Source organism: Hippoglossus stenolepis, chromosome 9 (assembly GCF_022539355.2).
Source record: "Hippoglossus stenolepis isolate QCI-W04-F060 chromosome 9, HSTE1.2, whole genome shotgun sequence".
Taxonomy (NCBI): domain Eukaryota; kingdom Metazoa; phylum Chordata; class Actinopteri; order Pleuronectiformes; family Pleuronectidae; genus Hippoglossus; species Hippoglossus stenolepis.
The window spans coordinates 15,142,941-15,166,739 of record NC_061491.1 but is presented as its reverse complement, the minus strand read 5'-3'; the positions used below and the strand labels follow the sequence as shown (position 1 = coordinate 15,166,739).

At 40.7% G+C, this 23,799-nt stretch overlaps 3 protein-coding genes across 8 annotated transcripts; all 3 read left to right on the top strand.

Annotated features, from left to right (window-relative positions):
- The first annotated feature begins 1,604 nt into the window (after window positions 1-1,604).
- Window positions 1,605-6,246, top strand: LOC118115334 (immunoglobulin lambda-1 light chain-like). The gene is made up of 4 exons (XM_047341395.1): window positions 1,605-2,073; window positions 3,331-3,367; window positions 4,682-4,990; window positions 5,721-6,246. The coding sequence occupies exons 1-4, from the start codon at window positions 1,762-1,764 to the stop codon at window positions 5,933-5,935; spliced, it is 873 nt and encodes a 290-aa protein (XP_047197351.1). The 5' UTR covers window positions 1,605-1,761; the 3' UTR covers window positions 5,936-6,246.
- A 1,320-nt stretch (window positions 6,247-7,566) lies between these two features.
- On the top strand, window positions 7,567-11,820 carry zgc:158398 (uncharacterized protein LOC568894 homolog). The gene is made up of 7 exons (XM_035166014.2): window positions 7,567-7,786; window positions 8,125-8,303; window positions 9,839-10,109; window positions 10,198-10,297; window positions 10,416-10,557; window positions 10,648-10,788; window positions 10,940-11,820. The coding sequence occupies exons 2-7, from the start codon at window positions 8,142-8,144 to the stop codon at window positions 10,958-10,960; spliced, it is 837 nt and encodes a 278-aa protein (XP_035021905.2). The 5' UTR covers window positions 7,567-7,786; window positions 8,125-8,141; the 3' UTR covers window positions 10,961-11,820.
- A 621-nt stretch (window positions 11,821-12,441) lies between these two features.
- morc2 (MORC family CW-type zinc finger 2) lies at window positions 12,442-23,752 on the top strand. Of its 6 annotated transcripts, XM_047341429.1 has the most exons (28): window positions 12,448-12,630; window positions 13,172-13,326; window positions 14,712-14,765; window positions 14,866-14,900; window positions 14,999-15,067; window positions 15,192-15,282; window positions 15,376-15,484; window positions 15,852-16,011; window positions 16,292-16,403; window positions 16,491-16,616; window positions 16,704-16,783; window positions 16,867-16,949; window positions 17,198-17,283; window positions 17,509-17,649; window positions 17,886-18,040; window positions 18,215-18,343; window positions 18,434-18,539; window positions 18,695-18,827; window positions 18,906-18,989; window positions 19,112-19,387; window positions 19,536-19,787; window positions 21,034-21,162; window positions 21,458-21,515; window positions 21,626-21,764; window positions 21,859-22,026; window positions 22,106-22,199; window positions 22,410-22,598; window positions 22,717-23,752. In XM_047341429.1, the coding sequence occupies exons 2-28, from the start codon at window positions 13,259-13,261 to the stop codon at window positions 22,783-22,785; spliced, it is 3,195 nt and encodes a 1,064-aa protein (XP_047197385.1). In that variant the 5' UTR covers window positions 12,448-12,630; window positions 13,172-13,258; the 3' UTR covers window positions 22,786-23,752. The 6 variants fall into 6 exon arrangements, with proteins under 6 accessions (XP_035021903.2, XP_047197385.1, XP_035021898.2 ...); XM_035166007.2 differs by lacking the exon at window positions 21,034-21,162 and having other exon boundaries at window positions 12,449-12,630; window positions 19,103-19,387; XM_035166008.2 differs by lacking the exon at window positions 21,034-21,162 and having other exon boundaries at window positions 12,449-12,639; window positions 19,103-19,387.
- The last annotated feature ends 47 nt before the right edge of the window (window positions 23,753-23,799 follow it).

Here is a 23,799-nt window from a genome sequence, read left to right as displayed (position 1 = left end):
AGATTTTTTTTGTTTTTCCCCAATCAGATTAATGTGTAAGTCATATTTTTGAATTTTGTTCTTAACTGGTAAAAAATGCAGTGTAAGGTAAAAAAAAGGACAATTTTGACAGCCTACCCAGCTTCACACACAATTAGTAGTCTAATTTGGACTACTGTAAAATACATGGCGGCCTCCGTAGAGAGGACCCACTCCCGGTGTAAATATAAAGGATTTAAATATAAAGGAACCATTCTAGGTTAAAAATTTAGATGATTACACATTAGTGAAAACATCACTAGCATTATTTTATATAAGATTTTTGCCGATCACTTCCAGGTCATCAGGAGGAATGTAAAAGGAGTGTGGCTTGGCAGCACAGCCTGGTCCCTCCACAACAGACTGACTTCTCTCCCCAACATCCAGAGAGTGGGAACAATCCTGGGCTTCACTGACATGACACAGACCCTGGATCTGCTCACTCCCTACACACAGGAGCTCCCCATCAAACTGAGCAAGGAGAAGTCAGACATGTCGCGTCCAGCAACAACGTCTTACAACAATCCCTGCCCCGAGTGTTGGGACTTATCACCTGCTAACATCAGTTTGGAAAAAGACGCAGCGGTGCAGCGCTCGGATCTGCGTGTGTATGCTGCCATCTACAGCGTGGCAGAGGCACTGCATACAACTGCTGGAGTGTAATTACCACAGATTACAGCCTAACAAAAGGACTTTGACAACATGGCTGATAACAAAAAACTTCCATATCTGCTGGGCGTAATACAGCAATGTGCAAAAAATGGTACTGTTTATATAGCTCTCACTTACTTGTATTTATATTTTAAACTGCAAATCCACATTTTTCTATTTTATTAGGGCCCGAGCACCGAACAGTGGGAGGCCCTATTGAAATTGTAAGGATTTCAATAGGCCCTCCCATTTTTTTCAGGCAAATGAATTGGCTTTTTGAGGGCTTTAACATGCTCAAATTCTTACCAAAATTTGCAGAAAATTAGGAAGTGGTGAAAATGTACGTATTCTGGAGTAATTTTAAATGGGCGTGGCAAAATGGCTCAACAGCGCCCCCTGGAACGCGTTCACATTGACCGATCTTCACAAAAATCGATACACAGGTGTATCATGACCAGACAAACAAAAAAGTCTGGAGGTGCAATTTGAAAAACGCAACAGGACGCCTGCCATTTTGCATTTAGTGGCCATATTCCACATTTTTACTTTGAGGTACTTGTACCAGGGCTTTCATCAGATCAACTTCAAATTGAGATGAGTGTCATATCAACAAGATGGAGATACAAACTAACTCAAAGATCGATTTTTCGTCACACGGTGTGACCGTGGCGTGGCGACAAACTTTGATTACACGCCATCAAAACACGATGTTCTGTATCTCGGACATACATGGACCATGAATCCTTTGATGCTGAGCCATCAACAAACAACTCCACTCCTGTTTCCTCTTTACAAACTCCCCCTCATCAGAAAACCACACGACAGCTTCAGCTAAACCAGCTTCCGCCTCATCTGTGGGCCGCAGGGGCTGATGGGAGGTTCGAGGACCCATCTGATCTCACAGCTCGTTAGAGCGCCACTTCTCCTCAGGTTCACCCGAGGAAACACCCTGCACAACATGCTTCTCCTCCCAGCGGCTGCTCTGTGCTGCCTGTGTTCAGGTGAGTGTTTACAGCCAATCAGGGGCTAACAAGCTCCACCTCACCGCCACACTCACCTCCGTCCATCTGTCTGTCTACAGCGCTGGTTGCCATGGCAGCAGAGCTGACTCAGGACCGGTTGTATTTGACCGTGACAGTTGGGAAATCGGCCTTGTTCACCTGTCGAGGAACTGATCAGTGTTACCGGATAATCTGGTTTCAGAAGAAAGACACGGAAACGTTCAGACAGTTTCTTTATATTAGAACAAGTGATGGTTCTATTTATCTAGATAACAATCATCCTCAGAAAAACGACTTCACAGCTAAGAGAAAACAGACCAGCTCTGAGTTGGAGATAAAGAAAGTTGAACCCTCTCATGCAGCCACGTACTACTGCCTCTGTTGGGACGATGAAGAACCCACAGTGAGAAATGATCTGTGCAGCCTGAACAAAAACCAGCATGAGGAGCAGTGGAAGAGAGAAGTAAACCACAGCGTCACATGTCTCACCTCCATCCGACAGCTGTTCTCCACCTTTCTATTCTAAAGACTCATACGTTTAGCGACGTTTCCGCAGGTTTGCTGTCGTTCCACAGACAAACCTTTTCCATCACCGCCCTTTAAAGGCCCAATCAGAGCAAGTGTCTCATCTCCAACTGGTTCTTTCTGTTTGGACGGCCAGAGCAATCGGACCTGTAACAGAACTCTGACAGTTCAACCCTCACACCAACACTTTGCTGATCTGGAAGAAAGAACCGCTAACGTTCGGGGCTCAGGTGGAAAAGGAGAGCACAAAGAAGAACTAGAATCACTGAGCTGTGGTCGTATTCCTCCACCAACCAGGGCAGTTTCAGTCCCTCCAGCTGTGACATGTGACACTCACATTATATGAGGTCACTGTGACCTTTGACCTCTGGAGTCTAATAATTGAATCTTTGAGTCCAAGTGATAACTGGTTAAAATATGAAGAAATTCTCTAAAGACATGCTTGATCGAAACGTGTTAAAGAGGACAAAAACATGTTTTGTGAGGCCACGGTGACCTTGACCTTTGACCTTTGACCACCAAATTCTAATCAGGTCGTCCCTGAGTCCAAGTGAAGGTTTGTAGCAAATTTGAAGAAACTCTGTCAAGGTGTTTGTGAGATATCATGTTCACAAGACTGGGACGGACGAACAATCTGAAACAAGAAGAAGAGAAAAGTAACTAAATTCATAAAATCGTGTGAAACATGAAAATCATCAGGAGCAACAACGCTAACATTTTATATCGCAGTAATGATGTTTCATAATGAACTCATCGTCAGTTATAGCACATGATGATAAACGATTGGTTAATCCTGATAAGCTGTCTGTCATCTTGTTGGTCGCTACACTTTATGATGTCATTTTATGACATCATCATGACATCATCATGACATTGTATACCCTTTACCGCCAATAAACCGAACCGAACATGCTAATATTTGCTTATAATCACTAAACACAAAGACCAGCTGAGTTCTGAAAGTATTGGACAAAATAAAAGTTTGACCTGATGGTGGCGCTACATGAAAAGTCAGAGGTTCATCAGAGTTAGTGCGGTTCATCCTGAGGGGAACATGAATGTTGTGTTGGCGTGAACATGAGAGAAACATCGTTGAGCTCAGACGGTTTTTGTCTGAGTCTCTTTCACTGTGGAGTTAATCTTCGGCTCAGGAACCAAATTGTTCGTAACTGGTAAGAAACACTTTTATTTCCCTTCACTGGTTCCATTGTTGAAAATGTGATGAAAAGAGTTTGAACCATGTTTGATTTTTCCTCGTCAGGACAAACTTCCTCTTACAGACTTTCTGAAATGAACAAACGTGTGACAGTGAAATGTCGCTGCACATCAGACAAAATCCTCTTTTTCTGCTTCAGGTTTGTTTCAGAGTCTAAAAAGTCTAAAACGTTTTCTAGATTCTCATCAGCTGCTGCAGAAGGAATCGGAGTTTTCTTTCCTCGCTCCTGAAATAAATTCACTGCTTCATGAGCGTCCGTCAAACCTTCTGCCCCGAACGCTTTGAGACGGATTCGTTACATCTCATTCTTAAACCTGAAATGTTTGCTCAACATTCTGTTTCAAAAATAAGATAGATTAACTAAGTTGTCGTCTCATGATGAATATTTTAAATTAAATCATCATTTTCACAATAACAAAAAATCTACTTAAATAATTATGAAAGTTGCTTAAAAATACCAGACTGATATTTAGGTTTTTAATATAATGCCTGCTGATATATATCAATCTATATATTTTACTAACTCACGGAAAATACATTTTGTATTTAACGTTAAAGATGTTGTTCCGATGAATGCAATTGCCCTTTAATGGTGAATGTGTATTTTTGTGTATAAACAATAATGAGAAATATATTTGGAATAAATTAAAGATAAACAGGTTTGTCAATAGACAAATGTTTTTTCATTATATCCCAAATATTTGTTTTATGATAATATTCTTAATATGACTTAAATATTTCTTGTACCACAACTTATATTTGGTTTGATGTAGAATTTGTTAAAGGTTATGAGGGAACATTTCAGTGTAAATACATCATCATGTAATTATAAATATTTAGTACTCAACCGGCATAAAATAGATATTTTATACGTATATATGAATACGTATAAACAAATCGTATATATCTGTCTCAGTATAAAAGATAGTTACACCTTCACACTTTGTAATAAACAACAAATTATATGACCATTAATGTTTTGTGTGTACTAGCAACAAAATCCTGTAATATTTATATCTTTCATTGTATTTTAAATGATAGAACATGTACACACATTTACAATATGATAGAAATAGTGATAAATATATAAATCTATGATCAAATGAAGTTGAAAGGCTGTGACTGTCGCTCTGATGATATATGTGATGTATAACGATGCCATGCAGCACAGCAGCTGAATCTATCTGTGATGTATCGATGAGGTGTTTCCAGGATCAGACTGTGAAGTGCAGAGCTGCTGTTCATGTGCATGTGTGTTGTCAAACGTCAGTTACGCCGGTGGTGACGCCCGTGGTGAGCGTGTACCCGGCAGCATCCATAGCCACCCTGGATGGAAAGAGCTCCCTGCTGTGTGTGGCCTCGAACATGCCTCCTCCCCTGGTCCAGTTCTCCTGGACAAGACAGAGGGAGGGTGGTCCTCTGAAGAACCTGTCCTCTGCTCAGGGAGAGCAGCTGGAGCTCAGAGAGGCAGGACGCACCGCCGCCATCATGGTGGTCGACCGGCACGCTTCCTACACATACAACTACAGCTGCCACGTCAGGCATGAGGAGGTCACAGTGAAGGCCCCGGCAGAGCAAGGTGAAGGAGGTTTGGTGACTGTGGTGAGCTTCATGTGTCTGTGTCTTTATTCCAGAGCGTGGACTTTCAGTTTGAGAGCAGGACTTATTGATTTCACATTTTGTAAAGCTTTCGTTCAAAACCCTGCACTTGCACTCAAATAGCCTCTGCTTGTGCTCAAACTGGGGCAAAAACAAGAATCTCAGCTTTAGCTTTACTTCTGACAGGAAGCCGGTGTCATCATGAGACGCGGAGGGCCTGCGTACGTGAACCTGGTTAAATTAGCCGCCCGTCCGGCACGCTCACAGATGTTGACACTAACGCACTTACAACAAGGACGGGACAATTTAATTTGTCAATATTACACCTGGAATTCTATTGGTTGGGAAATTTTGACAGATTTGTTGCAAATAACAATCTGAGAGCAGAAGTTTCATGTGCACAGAAGCAACGTGAACACGAGGAGAAGCTGAAGCTGGAGCTGTCATAGCCACAAAATATCTGAGTGCAAGCAGCAAAATATCTGAGTGCAAGCAACAAAATATCTGAGTGCAAGCAAAAAATATCTGAGTGCAAGCAAAAAATCTGAGTGCAAGCAGGATCTGTCTGAGAGTGAATGTGGGGTTTTGAGTGAAAGCATTATAACATCTGAACATGAAAGATAAGATGAGAGAAGTTCTGCCTTCAAACTGAAAGACCAGGCTCTGAAAAACTCATGTGAGGACTGAGCCTGACTTCTGAATTCTTTCAGAGGTTTGTGCACTTCCAGCACCGACGACTCCAGCAGCCTGGGCCTGGTCTCAGCTGCAGGTGAAGCTGCTGTGTCTGCTCTACACGCTGCTGATGGTGAAGAGTCTGGTTTACTGCTGTGGACTTGCTCTGATCAACATCCTGAGAAACAGAGAGCGTCCAGCCGCTGCACACGAGACAACGGAGTTTCCTCCAGCAGCTTCAACTTCTCACTGACTCCTGTTGAGTTCACTGTGCTTCTCTTTTGACTTCAAACATTTGCCTGAACTGTAACTTTGCAAAGTATAAAATAAAGTTTTTTTTATGCTGAAGACATTAAACATAAAAATAAAACACATCTCATCTCCTTTACATCTGATGTGAACTGACTCCTCGTCTTTGTGCATCAACAATAATTCACACTGACGCTCTTTCACATTAACCCTGTGTTGCATGAATTATTACTTAAACATGTTAAAAACAGGTTTTAATGTGTTTTATGCTGCACAAGAAAACAAATGGTTTAAATACAAAGTACAAAAAGAACACAACCGTAATATAATTATAAATACATATTGTTTTATACATACATGTATTTACTAACAGTGAAGCATGTACAGTATTTTATCCTCTAGGACAGAAATTAATAACTGAATGAACTTATTTACTAGTAATTTATACAAAAGTAAGAATTTCTTCTGTTAAAACTATGATTTCCAGTTGATAAAAGTAAAATCCAGATAATGTTATAAAGTTAAAAAAAAAATCTTAAACTAAAAACATGTTTTTTCTTTATAAAAAAAGACGGATTGTTTATTACTGTATTTCAGTACGATGGAGATCAATTGTTAACACTTTGCAGTTGAACATTAATATGTTATAAATTCACAGTTTAGCCTAATTATTGTAGTTATTCTGCTATACCCGGGTTTTACTCTCATTGATATTTGTCAGCTGCAGAGGAACTAAAGTTGAACTTCACAAACTTTAAACGGATGAAAAACAAATCAGGAGTCGTGTCCAGATGTGATCCAGGCAGAAATATCCAGATGTTTGAGGACAAAGATTTTCATTTTGAAAATGTGTGTGACTGTTACTGAACCAACAACTAAACCAATGTAAATAAAAATGCGATGACGTCACATGAACTAAACCACGTTGGTCTCTGCACATGAAGGTTTGTCTGGAAACTGGGACAGAAATTCATCATGGTTCTGCTTTCCTCTTTTTAACAATCAGATTTTATCATTATCATGAGGACAAAGTTGTTGACTTGTGTGACGCTGTGTGTGTGTGTGTTGCTGAGCGGGCGTCAGGAGTGTGTTCAGCAGCAGATATCAATCTGTTCTCGTGGTTTTAAAAACAGCAGTCGACAGTTGAGCTGTGTGGTTTCTGTCTAGGGTTTTAACTTCAACAACACGTCGACAGTTACAACCTTCAGACCGTGAGAAACAACTTCCACTCAGAGACAAATCAGCTCTGATCAAATATTAATAACAGTTACACAACAGAAAATCATTAATATTTCTGTCTTTGAAAACTGTTTTTATCCTGTTGTTGTTGTTGTTGTTGTGAAGTCCCTTTCATTTCAGTTGTTTTTTTTAAACTTATATGTATATATTTCTAGAAGCACAGTCCGAATTCTTCTATGTACATTTGTTGTTGTTTTTACACTTGCTTTGTCAATGCAAACGTCTGTTTCCCATGCAAATAAAGCTCCTTTGAATTTGAATTTGAATTTGAATTTGAATTTGAATTTGAGAGAGAGAGAGAGAGCGGCGGAGAGAAAGTGACCGGAGCACGAGCGGAGGAAGGAGGAAGTGGAAAGACGTAAACTGTTTACAAACATGGGTTACATCCGGGCTACAGCTCGTCACGGTCGTCGGCATGGCAGCCCTGTCGTAAAGCGACAGCGCAGTCGTGCAATGTCGATGGAGCTGAACTTTAAACCATGGCTGTAAAGGAGACGTGCGTGTATTTATCGTCTTATCGGAGATCTCCAGTTAACGTGTCGTCAGTAAACTCGGTGACCACAATGTTTTAACAGAGCCAGCGACGTGAACAGGAGGAGACTCGCTCAAACTGAAGGTATGAAGTTCTGCTTTAGCTCGTCAGCTAACAACACACACTGACAGTCTCAGTGCTGTTCCCTCTGTTCTCTGGACTCAACGTGTGTCGTCTGCCGCACAGCTGGAAACACTGTTTAGAAAGTTGTTACTCTGTAAAAGCGGCACAGCAGCAAAAAGCTGTGTCTTATTGAAGTTGTCCTGAACAGCTCGAGTTGGACAGATTTATTGATCCTGTATAATAACTCATAAAACAATAACAGGCTCCAACAACTAATCCGCTGGCTGTATCAAATGTCTGGAAGTGGGATGTAAAAGCTGTCAAATCTCTACTAAATGAAGTGACTCTTGCATGTGCAGGTTGTGTGTGGAGTCTGATGATGGGTTCCTGGCATCCAGTGACTAACCTCAGAGACTATGTATCCCATAATCCCCCAATGGTGACATTTCTTCTGTGTATGTTGAGTCTGGTCATCTCCTTCGTCTGCCTGGGCTCTTACAGCTACTCCCACACTCTGCCCAACCCCGACACAGCAAAGGTGAGGACTGGTTCAAGCCACACTTGGTCTAGTGTTGAGCAAATTGTAACCACAAATTATGAAAGTTTCAGCAAAGCTATTTTATGTTTACCCTGTAATCTGAGTTTATATTTAAGTGTTGTTGTATTGACATGTTTGGCTCAAGCACATACACAAACGTCTGCACTCGCACCCAGAAGGTGGGATAGTAACTGAGAGTAATCAATAAATGAGTAATTAATAGAAATTTAGCCGTTCATTATCCATAAGAATATATATTAACGTATATATCATTTTATTTTTATTATTGTACTGTATGGTTAGAAATACTGATGAAATTTGTAATTTTAATAACTTTCTATGTTAAGATGTATTTGGAAAAATCTTTCCAGGAACTACAGTCATTGAGTATATAAGACAAGATGTTAAATATCCCTTCTACGTTAGCAGGTGTTAGTGGCCAAAAGTGGATGTTAGGGACATAACTGCAGTTGTGCACCTTAGCACCATCAAGTGTTTTGGGCTTGTAATAAATGATACAGGCTGAACCTCAGGGTACGCTGAGGCTAGGGGTAAATCTGACTGGCTACTGGCTTGTATGACGGTACTGTGAAAGCCATGTGGCCCGCTCAGTAGATCAAACCTCAATACCTCTATGCCTTTTTAAACTAAACACTTGAACATAGGACAAGATGGAGAACAAGTAATGTACGTTCTGCCGCACTAATTAATGCCTACTGCCAGTTGATGTAAGCGGATGTTAGTGCCCACCAGCGGATGTTAGGGACATATCTTCAGTTGTGTACCTTAGTGTCATCGGGTGTTCTGGCCTTTTAAAATAGTCTCTTAGCCAAGTCTGGTGCATTTGCAGCAATGATTATTAGTGCTCACTGTCCCTTTTTTAAATGATTCAACAAATAAATTAATTCAAAATGCTGCAAAAGTAGGACGACAATAAGCTTCCCATTTATCTTGACACCCTTAATTACTAGTGTACAGTTTCTCCATGTTGTTGAGGAATGTTTGACCATCCTCACACATTACATCTGTACACCATTCATGAGAATGGAGCCTGTCTCATTCCTCACATACTCTCTTCTCTCTCCAAGCAATACCCAAGGTCAGGTTATAGATAAAGGGCCAACAAGCAGTACATTGTAGTGTCTACGCTTTCATATCTAATTCAGATGCCCCACACAGAGAGGCACCAACTCCAACTCTTTTTGCATATTATACCAGTGGCAAGAGGTAGGTAAGAGGTATCTGGAGACTTGGGAGGGTGACAATTGCTCATGTTACTCTGTTAGCGTTGGTATATTGCTCCACCTTCTGGTCTCCTTGATGCATCAAGTCTACATTAAACTCTTCTGCATAAGACATTAGTAGACAATTCACAAATAAATGCAACAAAGACTGTACCGTGCAATGTGTAGGTGATGACTACTGTTGTGCAAAAGAAGCATATTGTTACACAGGCTGTGACTGAATGTATGCATATGTTTTTGTGTCTGGAGCTGATGTTGATGAACAAATCTTGTGCTTTATTCCTCTTTTAGGACTGGAACAAACTTCTGTCCTCCTTATCACAGCTCCAGCTGTGTACGAAAGCCAGTGCAGATTCATCTGTACTCGCCTCACCAGCTCCCTCTCTTCTGGTGGAACAGAAAAACGATAAAGAGACAATGGTTGACCTTACAAAAACGTCTTCTTCAGTCACACATCTGCATCTCAAGGTTCCTGTGGCTTTGACTGCCAGCTCAGCTCGTGGCTCTGTAAAACACTTTGGTCTTTACACTTCCTTGCGAGCCAGTCAACTACATCTCGGTGGTCGGTATTAATTTAGCTTTGTTGTGAAAGTGAATTAAGTCTATATATGTATACAATCTCACCCATAAGCATTTGTTTTACTCCCCAGGCAATGAGATTGTCAATGTGACTCTAGAGTTTCTGACGGGAAATAGAACTCACACCTGCCTCAACATTAGTGCCCCATCACACCTCCTGCCCCTGAGCCCGTAAGTTCATTCACATTCAAGCTCCCTTAACTACTTATATGCCTGAGTCTGTCCCTCCGTCAACTCACGACTGTTTTCTTTGTGCGTTCACATGCACGTACTGGATACTTTCATGAAGACATCCTATGAAGTGTCCTGCATTTAAGAAAAATATTTCACCCATCCATGTGGAAGTGAGCAACCAGCTGCCCGCAGCATCACAAACCTGCTACAGTTTACACAGCAAGAATGACCCGACACTCACAGTCATGTTGACACAGGTACAGTTTGTCACATATGAACAACATAACATGCTCAGCCATAATACAGATGAACTCTTGTCATTCTGTCAATCTACTTTGACTCTTTAGGAGGAGCGGACTGTTGCGGTGCGTCACCTGTTGGAAGTCAGTGTTTTCCTGCTCGGAGTTTGCATGGTACTCTGTTTAGCTGCGAGTGTGAAACGTTCGCTCATACCCTGCTACCACTGGAATGGGCTGGATCTAAAAAGTGTAGGTCAATTCTTACATTACTGTCAAACTGAAAGTTTTGACTGCTTTGGTTTTGGAATCTAAACATGTAATTTGGTTATAAAACATTGTAGCATGTTGGGAAATGTGCAGAGGCTCTTAAACCTAACTTTACTCTTTACTTTATTTGCAGGAACCATTGATTGACTCCTGATCTTTTCTCACCCTCTGCATCCTGTAGAGATCAGCTGGTTGCTGCTTTTAAAGAAACTGACTTCATGAATGTGTTTATTTTGTAGTTGGATCATGGTTCAATGGGAACAACTTTTCCACACATAATGCCTACACCGGTCAGTGGTCATATACCACTCCCCTGTCTGTTTGTTATATACAGTACATTCCAGGGATTATTTACTTTCAAAACCTTTCTATTTCAATTATTTCCCAGAATCATTCTAAGTACCTTGTGAAGAATGATCTGATTGCATTCAACTGTGTCAGGTTTTAATATACCAATTGTTTTTCCAGTTAAAAATCTAAATTTAACATCATTTTACAACTGTTGAGTAATAGTATAATATACCCTGTTCCTATCAGCAGTTGTACTAGATGTGTTTTATTACTTTAGTTCACATGTCTGACATTGATCATAGAAGTTAAATCTACAGATCCACAGTGAGTATTTTTGCATTCACCCAGAGACAGTGTAAAGAATTATGACTTGAATATCAGGGGAAACTTTAAGAAGTGAATATTGAAGAAACATTGACGGGTTTCTAACTCTTGTTTGTTTTCTGAATTTCAACATATGGTGTTAAACGGATAAAACGTTAAATGACTGTGTATTCTGTTTAATTCCAATGAAATATCATATTTGTCAAATAACAAAGAGTTTACAGCTCAAAGGGCAAAGTGACTGATTCTGTCCAAGTTTGTGAATGTGACTGGAGTTTCCTTGGAGTGTGTCTTTGCAAGTAATGTAACATTGGTGTAATTTGAGGTCACGTGAAGAAGTGTGATGTGTCTTGATGCACACTCGCAGTGACAGTAAACTTCTCATCACTGACTACCTCAGTTTATACTGGAGGGGAATTTATTTTTAATGAATTATCATAGCTTACACAACTGTTCTAATTTTCCAAATAACTGAATAATTAGGTATTTGAATGTTCTTTCCCTGCTTCCCTGACAGGCACTGCTTGATGTTCATTTCTACGCAGAATAGAAATTAACTTGCAGACCTTTTTAAAGTTAGCTTAATGTATCGAAACAAAAAAAGGGGACGACTCACTACTAAAATTGCAAAAAGGAAGTGAAAATAGAGCAACAACAAAGGTTATGGTGCTGATCATAAATAGTAAAACAGACCTGTTCTGTCAGTTTTCAGTTGAAAATGAAAATAAACTTCTCTGTACTCCAATGTGAGGTATAAACTGTATGTGAATATACAAAGTGAGTCATTTAACCGTCAATAGGTGATGATTCAGCTCAGTGAACTCCACACATGAACACAAATACAAACTTAAAGCATCACGACAAAGGAAATACACCGTGAAGAAAATACACGTTCATAATAAATAGTCAACATGAAACATAAACAGTGAACTCTACGCATGATGCGCCACTTTGATATCCGCTTACGTAGCAGAGTCCCTCCTCCAATCAGCGTGAGAATACCTGCACCGTGCCTCTCTATTGACGGAGGGATGGAGCCCAGAGGCGGGGTATGAGGACGGGGAGGAGGAGGATTATTCGCGGCCTGGCGGACTGTTTCTGGTCATGGAGAAGGGGCTGTAACGTTACGAGATATTTATTCCTCGTTGGACGCGTTATTACGACCACCAGTGGCGGGGAGCCACCACAAAGTCGCCTTCTCGTGAAAAGGTCCGCAAAGTTGGTGAAAATGATTTGATGCGGCTAACGTCCGCTCCATGTTTTCACTGTGTGAAGCTAGCTAGCTGCTGTTACCGCAGATACATTCTGTAGATGGTGCTAACGTCCGTTGGCTACATTAGCTTAATATTAAGTGTTAATAACAGTCGCTGCATTACGTCTGAAGCGTTTATACAATGTGCTCTTCACTAACATGGCCGGCTCTTGTTTACAGACACACAACTTAGACCAGTGACTGGTCTGTGCATAACTACATTAGCGCCAATGTCTGCTTGGCTAACACGGCGCCTACAGACGTTCTCTGCTCATAGCTAAACAAATTTGTTGTTGGCATACAGGCCTCCCACGTGGTACCAATCGTCAGGGGTGGGGACTTTTATTAACTTGTCGTTGCTGTTATCCCCCCCTTTGACTGTTTCTGTAACGTCCAGACCAACTGGCGTCGCATCATGTCCGCGGTGTTGTTAAATGGAGACTGTAGGTGAATCTACACGGCCTGTGGTAGTTTACATGACTGTATTTGCATTTACAGGATGAAAGCTCTTGACTAGAGCTCGGTTCATCAGGCAGAAGTCAAACCGGAGTCAAGGAAAGAAGCAGGAAATCTTTGTGAGTGGCCATGGCCTACTCCAACTACAGCAACCTGAGCAGAGCGCAACTCACCTTCGAGTACCTGCACACGAACTCGTGAGTACAGACTTGCTGGGAGTTCATACTTGCAGACAATCATCACTAGTAATTTTAGAGGCCAAGAATCTAATACAGCATGCATGACCACTCGTTCATGTAACTATTTTTCAAATGGCTCAAAGGTTAAAACTGATAAACAGCTCAGCACAAAGGTTTTGAACACACAGGAAACAAATGTCATAAAATGAACATCCCTTACACCAACATCTGTTTGGAGAGAAATGTCGCCCAAAATGTTGGCGGCAGTTTGAATGTACAGTAATGATTTCCGTTTGGAAAATAGTTTCTATCTCTGAAGTTAACATTATGTTATGTGATATTCCTAATGTATATTTGCTAAGATATATTTAACTGTGTGAGTATGAATTACACATGGAATGGAAAATATGTACATTATAATACATCAGCTGCTCTTTTAGATTAAGAATATAATGATGAAATGTAGTAAGTTCTTGTCAGAGTACATTTAGTTTCTCATTATGGATATCAATTCTCAAATATATGCATTATTGATAGTTGGATTTTCAAACCCGATTGGTTTGTAAGTTTGTACTCCTGTAAGTAGTTGTCAGTGTCAGTTTGGAATTTGACCGGAGCAGTTTTGGCTGGTTCTGAATAAACAAACAGAGAAAACCTGTGAAGGAGAGAAAAACACAAACAGAGTGATTTGGATCACGTTATTAACTGTATGGATTTTAATGGTAGTTGAAATGCCTGTACACTGCCGAGGTAAAGATGTAACCAAGTCTTCTTCTCATGTCCTATACAACAAACCTAAACCTTTATCTTGCTGTAGCCCCACTGCACCTCCTGCCTATACTTGAACTTGCTGTGGTGCACTTGTCATCACATTCAGAAACAGTTTCAACACACTAATTTGCTCACTGTGAACTATCCTGACATGTTTTAGCTGTATTCTCACATAGGCTCACATGGATATTTTCAGGACTCTGTCCAAGTTCTGCCAAATATCAAAATTAACTGACTCGGACATTTGCATTCTCTGAAAATGTCTGGAAATTGTTTGGACTTTAGTGCATGTCTGAATGCAGTTTTAATGAGACAGTGTCATTCTTTGTTCTGTCGTAACAAGGTGTATGTATTTAGTTTTAAAGAAGAGCACTTCAGTGTCATATTTATAAGGTAAATGTTAGATAGTCAGTTAACCAGTTAATCATCTGTCCTATTTACGTCTCTTAATATACTGTAGGAAATGTAAGCTGTATAATTAAATAATAAACCCACTCAAAATATCTATGTAGGGTCAAGAGCCTGTTAAGTATCTTGTGTATAAGTTAACTCCCTTTTTAATAATCCAATATATTAATTGTCTGTGAACATATTCATTTCCTGCAGTTATTGACATTTGTTGTCTGTTTCAGGACAACCCATGAGTTCTTATTTGGAGCCTTGGCGGAGCTTGTCGACAATTCAAGGTACCAATAATGATTTGTAACAGAAATGTTGAAACACTATGCAGCTTGATACCTTCTTTGTTGTACATAGAAAGTCTCACACTTGGTTTGTTTCTTTCAGAGATGCTGATGCCACACGCATAGACATCTACACAGGTACACCTCAGAATATTCACCTGGTTTCTCACACCACAGCATACGTACTTATTCATGGCTCCTAATATTTGTCTGTCACCATCTCACTTTTCTGACAGAAAAAAGGCCAGAGCTGCGGGGTGGTTACCTGCTCTGTTTTCTGGATGATGGTATTGGAATGGACTCCAGTAAGTGTGACTTTATTATCAGAGAAGCTAGTTTTAAGTTGATGTGTACAGAAGCTTTGTGTGGGCTCATTGTGAGGTTTTTATAATTATTTATGTATAATGTATGTGTCTCATATTTTATTAGATGAGGCAACCCATGTGATTCAATTTGGGAAGTCAAGCAAACGGTCACCTGTGTCCACTCAGATCGGGCAGTATGGAAATGGACTGAAATCGTAAGACCGTCTCAGAATTCTTGTGTGATAAAGTGGTTCAGTTGGTACAACTGTTTTGAGTAATTTCACACTTTAAAATGTTTGTTTTCACAGTGGCTCTATGCGAATCGGCAAAGACTTCATTTTGTTCACGAAAAAAGGCAACACGCTGACTTGCCTTTTCTTGTCGAGGACTTTCCATGAAGAAGAGGGACTGGATGAGGTCAGAGTCAACTGTCAGTTAAGGCTATTGATTCCTAAATGTAACTTTTATTTGGGATGAGTGCCATTAACAGATAACTTTATTAATATTTGAGCATTTGCCTATTTGATAGATTATTTTATATTCTCCAGAACATGTGGATAGAATAGTTTTGTTGTGGGAAAAACCGTCAACTTTGTGGGTTTGTCATTTACTTATTTTTTGGATCTTCTTTAATGTTCGTTACTTGTGTGATGTATAACTCTCTCTTTGTTTGAGGGTTACCCAATAAAGCCATTGTGTAAACCCATTGGTCTTTTGTTGAAATGGGAGCTTCTCAAACATCTCAGATTTTAGTACTTAGCAGCTTTTAATTGTCTCTCTTCAGGTGATAGTGCCCCTCCCTTCCTGGGATCTAACAACCAAGCAGCCGCTGACCTCTGATCCGGAGAAGTACGGCATAGAGACCGACTTGATCTTTAAATACTCTCCTTTTAAAAATGAACAGCAGCTGATGGAGCAGTTCAACAAAATAGAAAGCAGCAGTGGTAAGCATGTTAATCTGCGTCTCCTTGTAAAGAGATTACATTTGTGATAGACAAAAGTTAATTGGCCCCACTCCAAAAAGTTAGTTTAACTTTCATGTAAAGCAGTTATTACTCAAAGCATCTCCTGAGTGCAATGCTTAAAATGCATTTGTCATTAACATTATTTCTGTTATGTCAATATATTTCACTTTTAATAATGTCCTTTTTATAAACCTTAGCTATGGGAAATGATGTGGTTGATATTGATTTGAGATGTTGCCTTTGGGTCTTTTATTTCAAGGCACTCTTGTGATCATCTATAATCTGAAGCTGATGGACAACAGAGAACCAGAGCTGGATGTAGAGACAGATCACCAAGACATACTGATGGCTGGGACGCCTGTTGAAGGAGTGTGAGTGCAAATAGTTACTTTATGACTATTTTTGAAAATGCTGGCTGGAATTTTCTTTGAATGACGGCGCTCCTTCCTCTCTCACAGGAAGCCGGAGAAGAGGTCCTTCAGGGCCTATGCTGCTGTTTTGTACATCGACCCACGCATGAGGATTTTTATCCAGGGACACAAAGTCAGGACTAAAAGACTGTCCTGCTGTCTCTATAAACCAAGGTAATATAATAGCACACTTATACTGTATCTATAACTTCTTAATTTCAGTGACTAAACCTTCACTGGTGCTCTCCTTTTTGTCAACAGGGTTTATAAATACTCATCAACTCGTTTTAAAACTCGTGCTGAGCAAGAAGTAAAGAAAGCTGATCACCTCGCTAAGATTGGTGAGTCTGTGGTGTATTCATCCTATTTAAGTTAGTTTTAGTTGACTTGATTTGACTTGACATTTTTCTGTCGTGTATTTCAGCGGAGGAAAAGGCCAGAGAGGCGGAGAGTAAGCGCATCGCGCTTGAGACCAGATTAGGAGAGGACCTGTCGAAAGATTCACGGGTAAATCAAAGAAAATATGATGGTCGACTTGTCCTGTGCAAATTTGGGTTTTGTCCATGTAATCAAGGTTTTAACTGCAAAATGTATTGTCTTAACACCTTGATTGTTATAGTAAACGTCTGCCTTAATCTAAAATTGGAGTTAAGGCTGAGGTGGGATTTGAAGGGGTCAGCAGTGGAAGCACTTCTGCTTATTCAGTGTTGCAAAGGCATAATCTGGGATATCCTCCCATTCTGCTTTTCCTCAAGGCGATTCTGAGAAAGGTTCAGGATTCGGCCATGATGCTTCAACGTGATGCTGACATGAAGAAAAGGATTCTCGAAGCCAAACAGAAGTAAGATAAACTAACTTTATTTTTCTCACGTTGAGATTTACAAACGTTCTTATCTTTTTCCTCACATATGCTTGCAATTTAAAAAAACATCACAATTAGAATATTTACAGAAACTCTATGTCCCACTGTTGCATACAGACAACAGTAGTCTGTACTTCAAACTACTTTCTTTTTGCTGTGCTTTGTCTATATCCTGTCAGACTCATATTCTTTCTTGTACCTCAGAGCACTAAAGGAGCCCAAGGAGTTGAATTTTATATTTGGTGTAAACATCGAACTGAGGGACCTGGATGGGATGTTTGTGTACAACTGCTCTCGTCTCATCAAGATGTACGAGAAGACAGGGCCACAGCTGGAGGGAGGAATGTGAGTCTCAAGCAGCTATTGTTAGTGCTTATTTGTGCACATTTCCCTGATATTGTCACTCATAGATGACCACGAATTTGAAACTGTGTTTACAGTTATGTTATTAGTCCCTGATACTAGAGGGATGCCCTGTAATAATTAGCTATCACTGAAATATTTAACATTCTCCTACCAGTGCCTTACAACTCAATGATGTAGAAAAAGTTTTTTTCAGCCATATGGTTTGTGTGTTTTAGGGCGTGTGGAGGTGTCGTTGGCGTAGTGGATGTCCCATATTTAGTTCTAGAGCCTACGCACAACAAGCAGGACTTTGCAGATGCTAAGGAATATCGACATTTACTGAAATCCATGGGGGAACATTTAGCTCAGTACTGGAAGGACTCGAATATTGGTGAGTTTTGCTGAATTGTCTGATTTCTATTTGGTAGCACCCTGACCTGCATGGTTCAAAATTTGTTGTACTCAATTCTCGGCACTCTAAAGACTGATTTCAGAATAATATTTATTTGAGTCAAGTAAGATTTTTGTTAATACTTAAATAATTATCTATCTGTGTGCTCTTCAGCCCAGAAAGGTATAGTGAAGTTTTGGGATGAGTTTGGATATCTGTCTGCCAGCTGGTCTGCACCGCCGTCATCAGAGCAAAGATACAAGAGACGTCGGGCCATGGAGATACCACTAACTATTCAGTGTGGTTAGTTCAAAATCAATACACATAGTCGTACTCTATCTCACCAAACTAGCTTACAGCTACAAACTCTCTGGTGCTGGTTTCTGTTTTCAGATAAATGTTTAAAGTGGAGAACGCTGCCATTCCAGATGAACGCTGTGGACAAACGGTACCCAGACAGTTGGTTGTGTCTCATGAACCCTGACGGCGCTCAGGACAGGTACACATAGGTCTTAAATTTTGAAATTCATGCTATGTTATTAGTTTTTTAATATTCATGGGATGAATTTATAGCACGATTTGAGTCACTACATCATTGTTTGTGTACAATGTGGAGTACATGTTAAATATAGTTGGTGTATTTTACGTTTTCAGGTGTGATGCTCCCGAACAGAAACAGAATTTGCCATGTGGTATTCTGAAAAAAGAAAAGCTGACAGTTGAAAACAAACAAAAAGAGCTGGCAGGGAAAATTAAACAGCAGCAGGATAAACTCGAAGCCTTGCAGGTACCTGCTTATCCTTCTCTCTCTTCCTTGCTATGTTTTGAGTACATAAGTTCGTAAATGTTATTCTTTCCCTCTCAGAAAACGAGCACCATCAAATCTGCAGTGGATGTAAAAAAGCTACCGATGGAGGTCAGCATGAAACCAACAGAGGGCTCCTCTCAGGTACAAGTCAATTGTTTTAATACTCCTGTCAACTTCTTTTGAAACACTGATTTCATGTCCACGTCTTACATAAAGTAGCTCACTAGCACCTGCTGTCCCCATTTTCTGTGTTGTTGGTGCAGGCAACTAGATCTTCTGAGAGATCCACAACACGGCCCCGCTCTCCACCACTCCCGGCTCACCTCAAAAATGCCTCAAGTACCCCTCTAGCTCGTGCTTCTTCTCAGCGCCCCACCCGGACTGCTGCCGCTCCTCCAGCGCCACCGAAAGTTGAGTCACCAAGGTCCAGAGCTGCAGCGAAATCTCCGCCAACTGCTGCAAAGCCTGCAGCAAAAGCTGCAGCAAAGCCTGCACCCAAAGCTACTGCCAAAACACCTCCACCAAGCCGCAGCTCAAGGGTAAGTTACAGGTTATATAAAGCATATAAAGCACCTATACCAAAGTACTAATAGCAGGTTTTATAGGAGAAAGTTATTAACTTTGCATTCATGTCCAGTTAAATCCAAAAAAGAAGTTTGAAGACATGATATCTGTCTCCACACACAGACATCTGCCAAAGCATCCTCTGCCAAAGCACCACCTGCTGGACAACGCAAGAGAATTATAGAGCAGGAGGACAGTGAGGAGGAGGAAGAGGAGGAGGAGGGGAGGGAGGAGGAGGAGGAGGAGGAGGAAGAAGAGGAGGGCAGTGAGGAAGAAGAACCACAGACAAAGAAATCCAAGATGGCGGCAGCAGCTAATAACTACGGGAAAGTTGTCGAGAAAGCCCCACTTCCCAAACGTGGCAAAGTGGACGAGGTAAACAAACAATAGTTCCCATTTGAGAGTAGACATTTTAAGACATCAGGTCAGAAATACTGGTTCAAATTTTTTATCTTACATCATCAGCATCTGCATCAGCAGAAAATTCAACGATTTCACTCAACAGAGGACGACAAACTGTATGAAATAGTAGAAACTCTGCATAAACCATTCACTATTGTGAGTCAGGATGTATGTGTCAATGTGGGTGTGATGCATTGGGTAATGTGCTGTGAAGGTCTTTGCTGCAGACCTTTTTTTCAAATCAGTATCTGAACATGTTAGGACATCAACTAAAACAATTAAATCAAATTAAAACAAGCCTCTCCACATGTGCACGAATACGCATAACTACTCTTTGCCTTTTAAAATGTTTTATATCAAGTCTTTGTTTCTCTATATCTGGAAAACACATACACAAACACACTATTACTCGCTTATAATTATTTATCTGCCATGTTGCTTGTCAGAGCAGAGATTTGGTTATATTCGTCCTCACAGAACATTATTACTGTGGCAAAGCATCTCATCATCTGGGCATTATAAGATGTCTTCTAATTGGACACTCACGTGTTTCTATTGGCAAATATTGGCAGCAGGCTTTAAGCTAAACTAAAGCTTCAATCAGTATAGCCATTTTCCTACATGACCTGCGGGTAAAATCCGGAGTATTGGGTCCAGTGGTGCCTGTCACACATGCACAACACAGCGGGAGGTTCTCTGCACAGACGCGTTCACAACCCTCCGCATTATTCAGGCAAGAGATGGAGCAGCCGGGTGTAGAAGGCAGAGACAGGAACTGACGTATTAACTCCACTGTGGAGATCACATGATTTTCTTGACCACACACCGACACAGATCTTATCACCACAAACTCTTGACACATCCGTTAGTGTCGTCCATGTATGTTTCACCTCTTTTAGTTTTCTTCATTTTTGCGTCTGTCGCATGTTTGCATCACCATTTTCCCCACGTTGATGACACATCGGATTCTCCTGGATTTCTACAGACATATATGAGGCCAGGCAGAGAAAGTCTGCTGAAACTGCACAGCATTAAAATATGGAGGAACTGCAGAGTTCAGTGCATGTCTGACAGCAGCTTATGTGAATGGCAGGCAATATGGAGATGCTGAAATAAATTTCAGGGTCCTTTAGTGAGGTTAAGATGTCAAAAGTAAGGTTATTCTTTGGTCTCTAAGTCTGAATCTCCGGTCAGAGCACATCTGCTGTTGACTTTGCAGGTTAAAATACAGCCCCAAGCTGAGAAGAAAGGGGTGTCTACCCCCACACGGCAGACACAAACCACACCGACCACACCGACATCTGCTCCTAAATCCATTAGCACACAACGGCATGGTGCTAAAGCCAAGGTAGCTTTACTCTGTGCCTCTTCTCTGCTTCAGCCTGATAAAGCGAGGCTGCATCTGCTCTCACATCTTCTAACAGTCGCGACCACATAATCTTGCAGACTGATCTAGATTATCGTTCTCTCTTCTAACAATTCTCACTTAAACTCTTCTCTAATGACATCATGCCACTCTCAACCAATGCCTGAGTTCACACTGTGGGCCTTTCACTTCATTCAATCATTTCTTTTAACCTCATTCTGTCTTTTCCGTTAACGTTTTTTTTGCTGCCGTGGTGGTAATGACTTCTTTGTTGCAGGCATCTGAGAAGACGCCACAACCAGAACCAGAGAACGACATAAAAAATCCTCAGAAAGGTAAGATGATGGACTGCTCTACCCTGACATGTGTGTCACTCACCGATAACTGGAAGAGGAAAGATGTGATGGGATGAATTTATATTATTTCATGTAAATATCTTCTATAGATAAGGGTCTCCTGGTTGAAGTACGTGTCAATAAGGAGTGGTACACGGGCAAAGTCATCGCTGTGGAGACAAATAAACAGAGTGTTCGTTGGAAAATAAAGTTTGACTACGTACCTCGATCGACCCCAAAAGACCGATGGTGAGATTCTCTCTGTGTTTTTGCTTTCAGGGCACGTTTTTACTGACACTCCAGATAATTGTCATCTTATAAGTATGTGTGGTGTTCTGAAAAGGGTGTTCAAGGGAAGTGATGATGTCCGGTTGATGAGGCCGCCATCTCCAAACTCTCAGACGCCTGACACCCAACAGGAGGCCGAGAGGGGGCCGGCACCCATGGAGCCAGACACGACACAGCCAGGAACCAGTCGAGAGGTGACAGACAGCCTGGTCACCATGTTGAGGTGAGCTGGTTATAATAGTAGTAGTAGTAGCACTGATCGCAGCAGTGTGGTGTGTTCACTGTGCTATTTATGTGTCCAGGACAATGCTGCGGTACTTTTTCCCTCCAGCTTTCCGGATTCCCAAGGATGATGTCAACAGCATGACGGCTGAGGAGTTGGTGGCTTTTCCTTTGGTGAGATAGACAGTAGATTATTTGATTTATTCATTTTTAATAACTTTAAAAGCTGAATGTAGTATTACATTGAAACCAATAGTCATATGAACGTGGAGAACTTTCTATCTGAACTATCGGCCAGGAAATGGATTGTGTAATATTCTGACTGTTGTCTTTCTTTGAGTATTGGGTGCTGGTGATTAAGGTGTTTTTTTTCCCTCCATTTAGAAAGAATATTTCCAGCAGTATGAATCTGGTCTCCAGTCATTGTGTAACTCGTACCAGAGCAGAGCTGATGCCAGGGCCAAAGCTGTGGAAGAGAAGAGCAACAGCGCTGAGATCAAACTGAAGGAAGCAGACGAGAAACTCCAGAAACTTCGAACAAACATTGTAGCACTTCTGCAGAAAGTGCAAGAGGTAAGATAGTTGACTGCTTAATCTGCACTGCACATTATTGATTGCCCAATAAACAACATTTGTTTGTTTTAAATACAAAGCAAAGTAATGTTTTTGTTTTCCTTCCCCCAACTTTCAGGACATCGACATAAACACAGATGACGAGCTCGATGCATACATAGAGGACCTTCTCACTAAGGGCGATTAAAGAAGACAAAAGAGAAATAGAAGAGAAGAGGACGTGCACATAAACAGTTTCATTTCAACCATTACTTGGTGACATGTCCCGGAGAACTCGTGCTCATGTGCAGAAATGGTTGTGAATATTTAGGGACATTTTCATTGTTGATCCTTCCACACATTGAATCAGACTGTCATTAGTTTGACCTTTTTGATTTTGATCGTTTCAGTGTTACGGCAGCACCAGCATGCTCATTGAGTTCGGTCAGGGTCTGGTGATACTACATAGTTGGGTAGCCCTCTGGCTTGTGGTTTTCATTTTAGTCCTTTTTATATACTTGCTTATATACTGTATGTTAAACTATGTTTAAGCCATCGTGTCCTGATTGACCTTTGAAATAATTTGTGTCGGTTAAATAGAATTTATGCTCCATTTATATAGTCATCTGCATCGTTCAACTGCAGACTATATTTGTTTCTCACTTTGGTCTATTGTCAGGTGAGAATTGGAGGTCAGTAAAGAGTTGGGTTTGTATGGGTTGTGCTCCACAATACAACCATTACTTAAACATTAACCTTTATTTTTGTACACTAAAAACACATCAGTGTTGCCCATCAACCTTCCTCCATCCTGGTCTGTGTGTCAAGCAATCCAGGTAAATCTTTTATGACTGGGTGACGAACCACACCCACAAACAACAACGACTTACTGGGTTTTATCAGTAGGAGTATTCCCTTAAATCCCCCCTGCATTCAAGCTATGACTGTAAGGTGTTTATTTTGAGGGGGAAAAAACATTTTAGTTTCATGCAAAAGTTGTTGTGTGTTCATAATTAATTAGTGCCTGTGTTCTTTCTTTCAAACAGTTTTTTAACATGTCATGGAAATGTTTTATTAAACGGTGCATGCTTTCAGTCATTTTGTTCTGATTGGAACAAACAATTCTGTATTTTTGACAAATCTTTACTTAAAACAATAAAACAGGTTCAGCAACACCTTTTATGCATGTATGTGTGCTATTTTGATATTTATTTTATTAACT

Excerpts from the sequence above, each read along its gene's own strand:
- morc2 (XM_047341429.1), top strand. The coding sequence starts at position 13,259 with ATGGCCTACTCCAACTACAGCAACCTGAGCAGAGCGCAACTCACCTTC. Across the intron at positions 18,344-18,433 it reads ACCACTAACTATTCAGTGTG|ATAAATGTTTAAAGTGGAGA; the intron begins GTTAGTTCAAAA and ends TTCTGTTTTCAG. Across the intron at positions 18,540-18,694 it reads CCTGACGGCGCTCAGGACAG|GTGTGATGCTCCCGAACAGA; the intron begins GTACACATAGGT and ends TTACGTTTTCAG.
- zgc:158398 (XM_035166014.2), top strand. The coding sequence starts at position 8,142 with ATGATGGGTTCCTGGCATCCAGTGACTAACCTCAGAGACTATGTATCC. Across the intron at positions 10,110-10,197 it reads CAGTCAACTACATCTCGGTG|GCAATGAGATTGTCAATGTG; the intron begins GTCGGTATTAAT and ends TTTACTCCCCAG. Across the intron at positions 10,558-10,647 it reads TCACAGTCATGTTGACACAG|GAGGAGCGGACTGTTGCGGT; the intron begins GTACAGTTTGTC and ends TTGACTCTTTAG.
- LOC118115334 (XM_047341395.1), top strand. The coding sequence starts at position 1,762 with ATGGCAGCAGAGCTGACTCAGGACCGGTTGTATTTGACCGTGACAGTT. Across the intron at positions 2,074-3,330 it reads GGGACGATGAAGAACCCACA|TTAATCTTCGGCTCAGGAAC; the intron begins GTGAGAAATGAT and ends TTCACTGTGGAG. Across the intron at positions 4,991-5,720 it reads GAAGGCCCCGGCAGAGCAAG|AGGTTTGTGCACTTCCAGCA; the intron begins GTGAAGGAGGTT and ends GAATTCTTTCAG.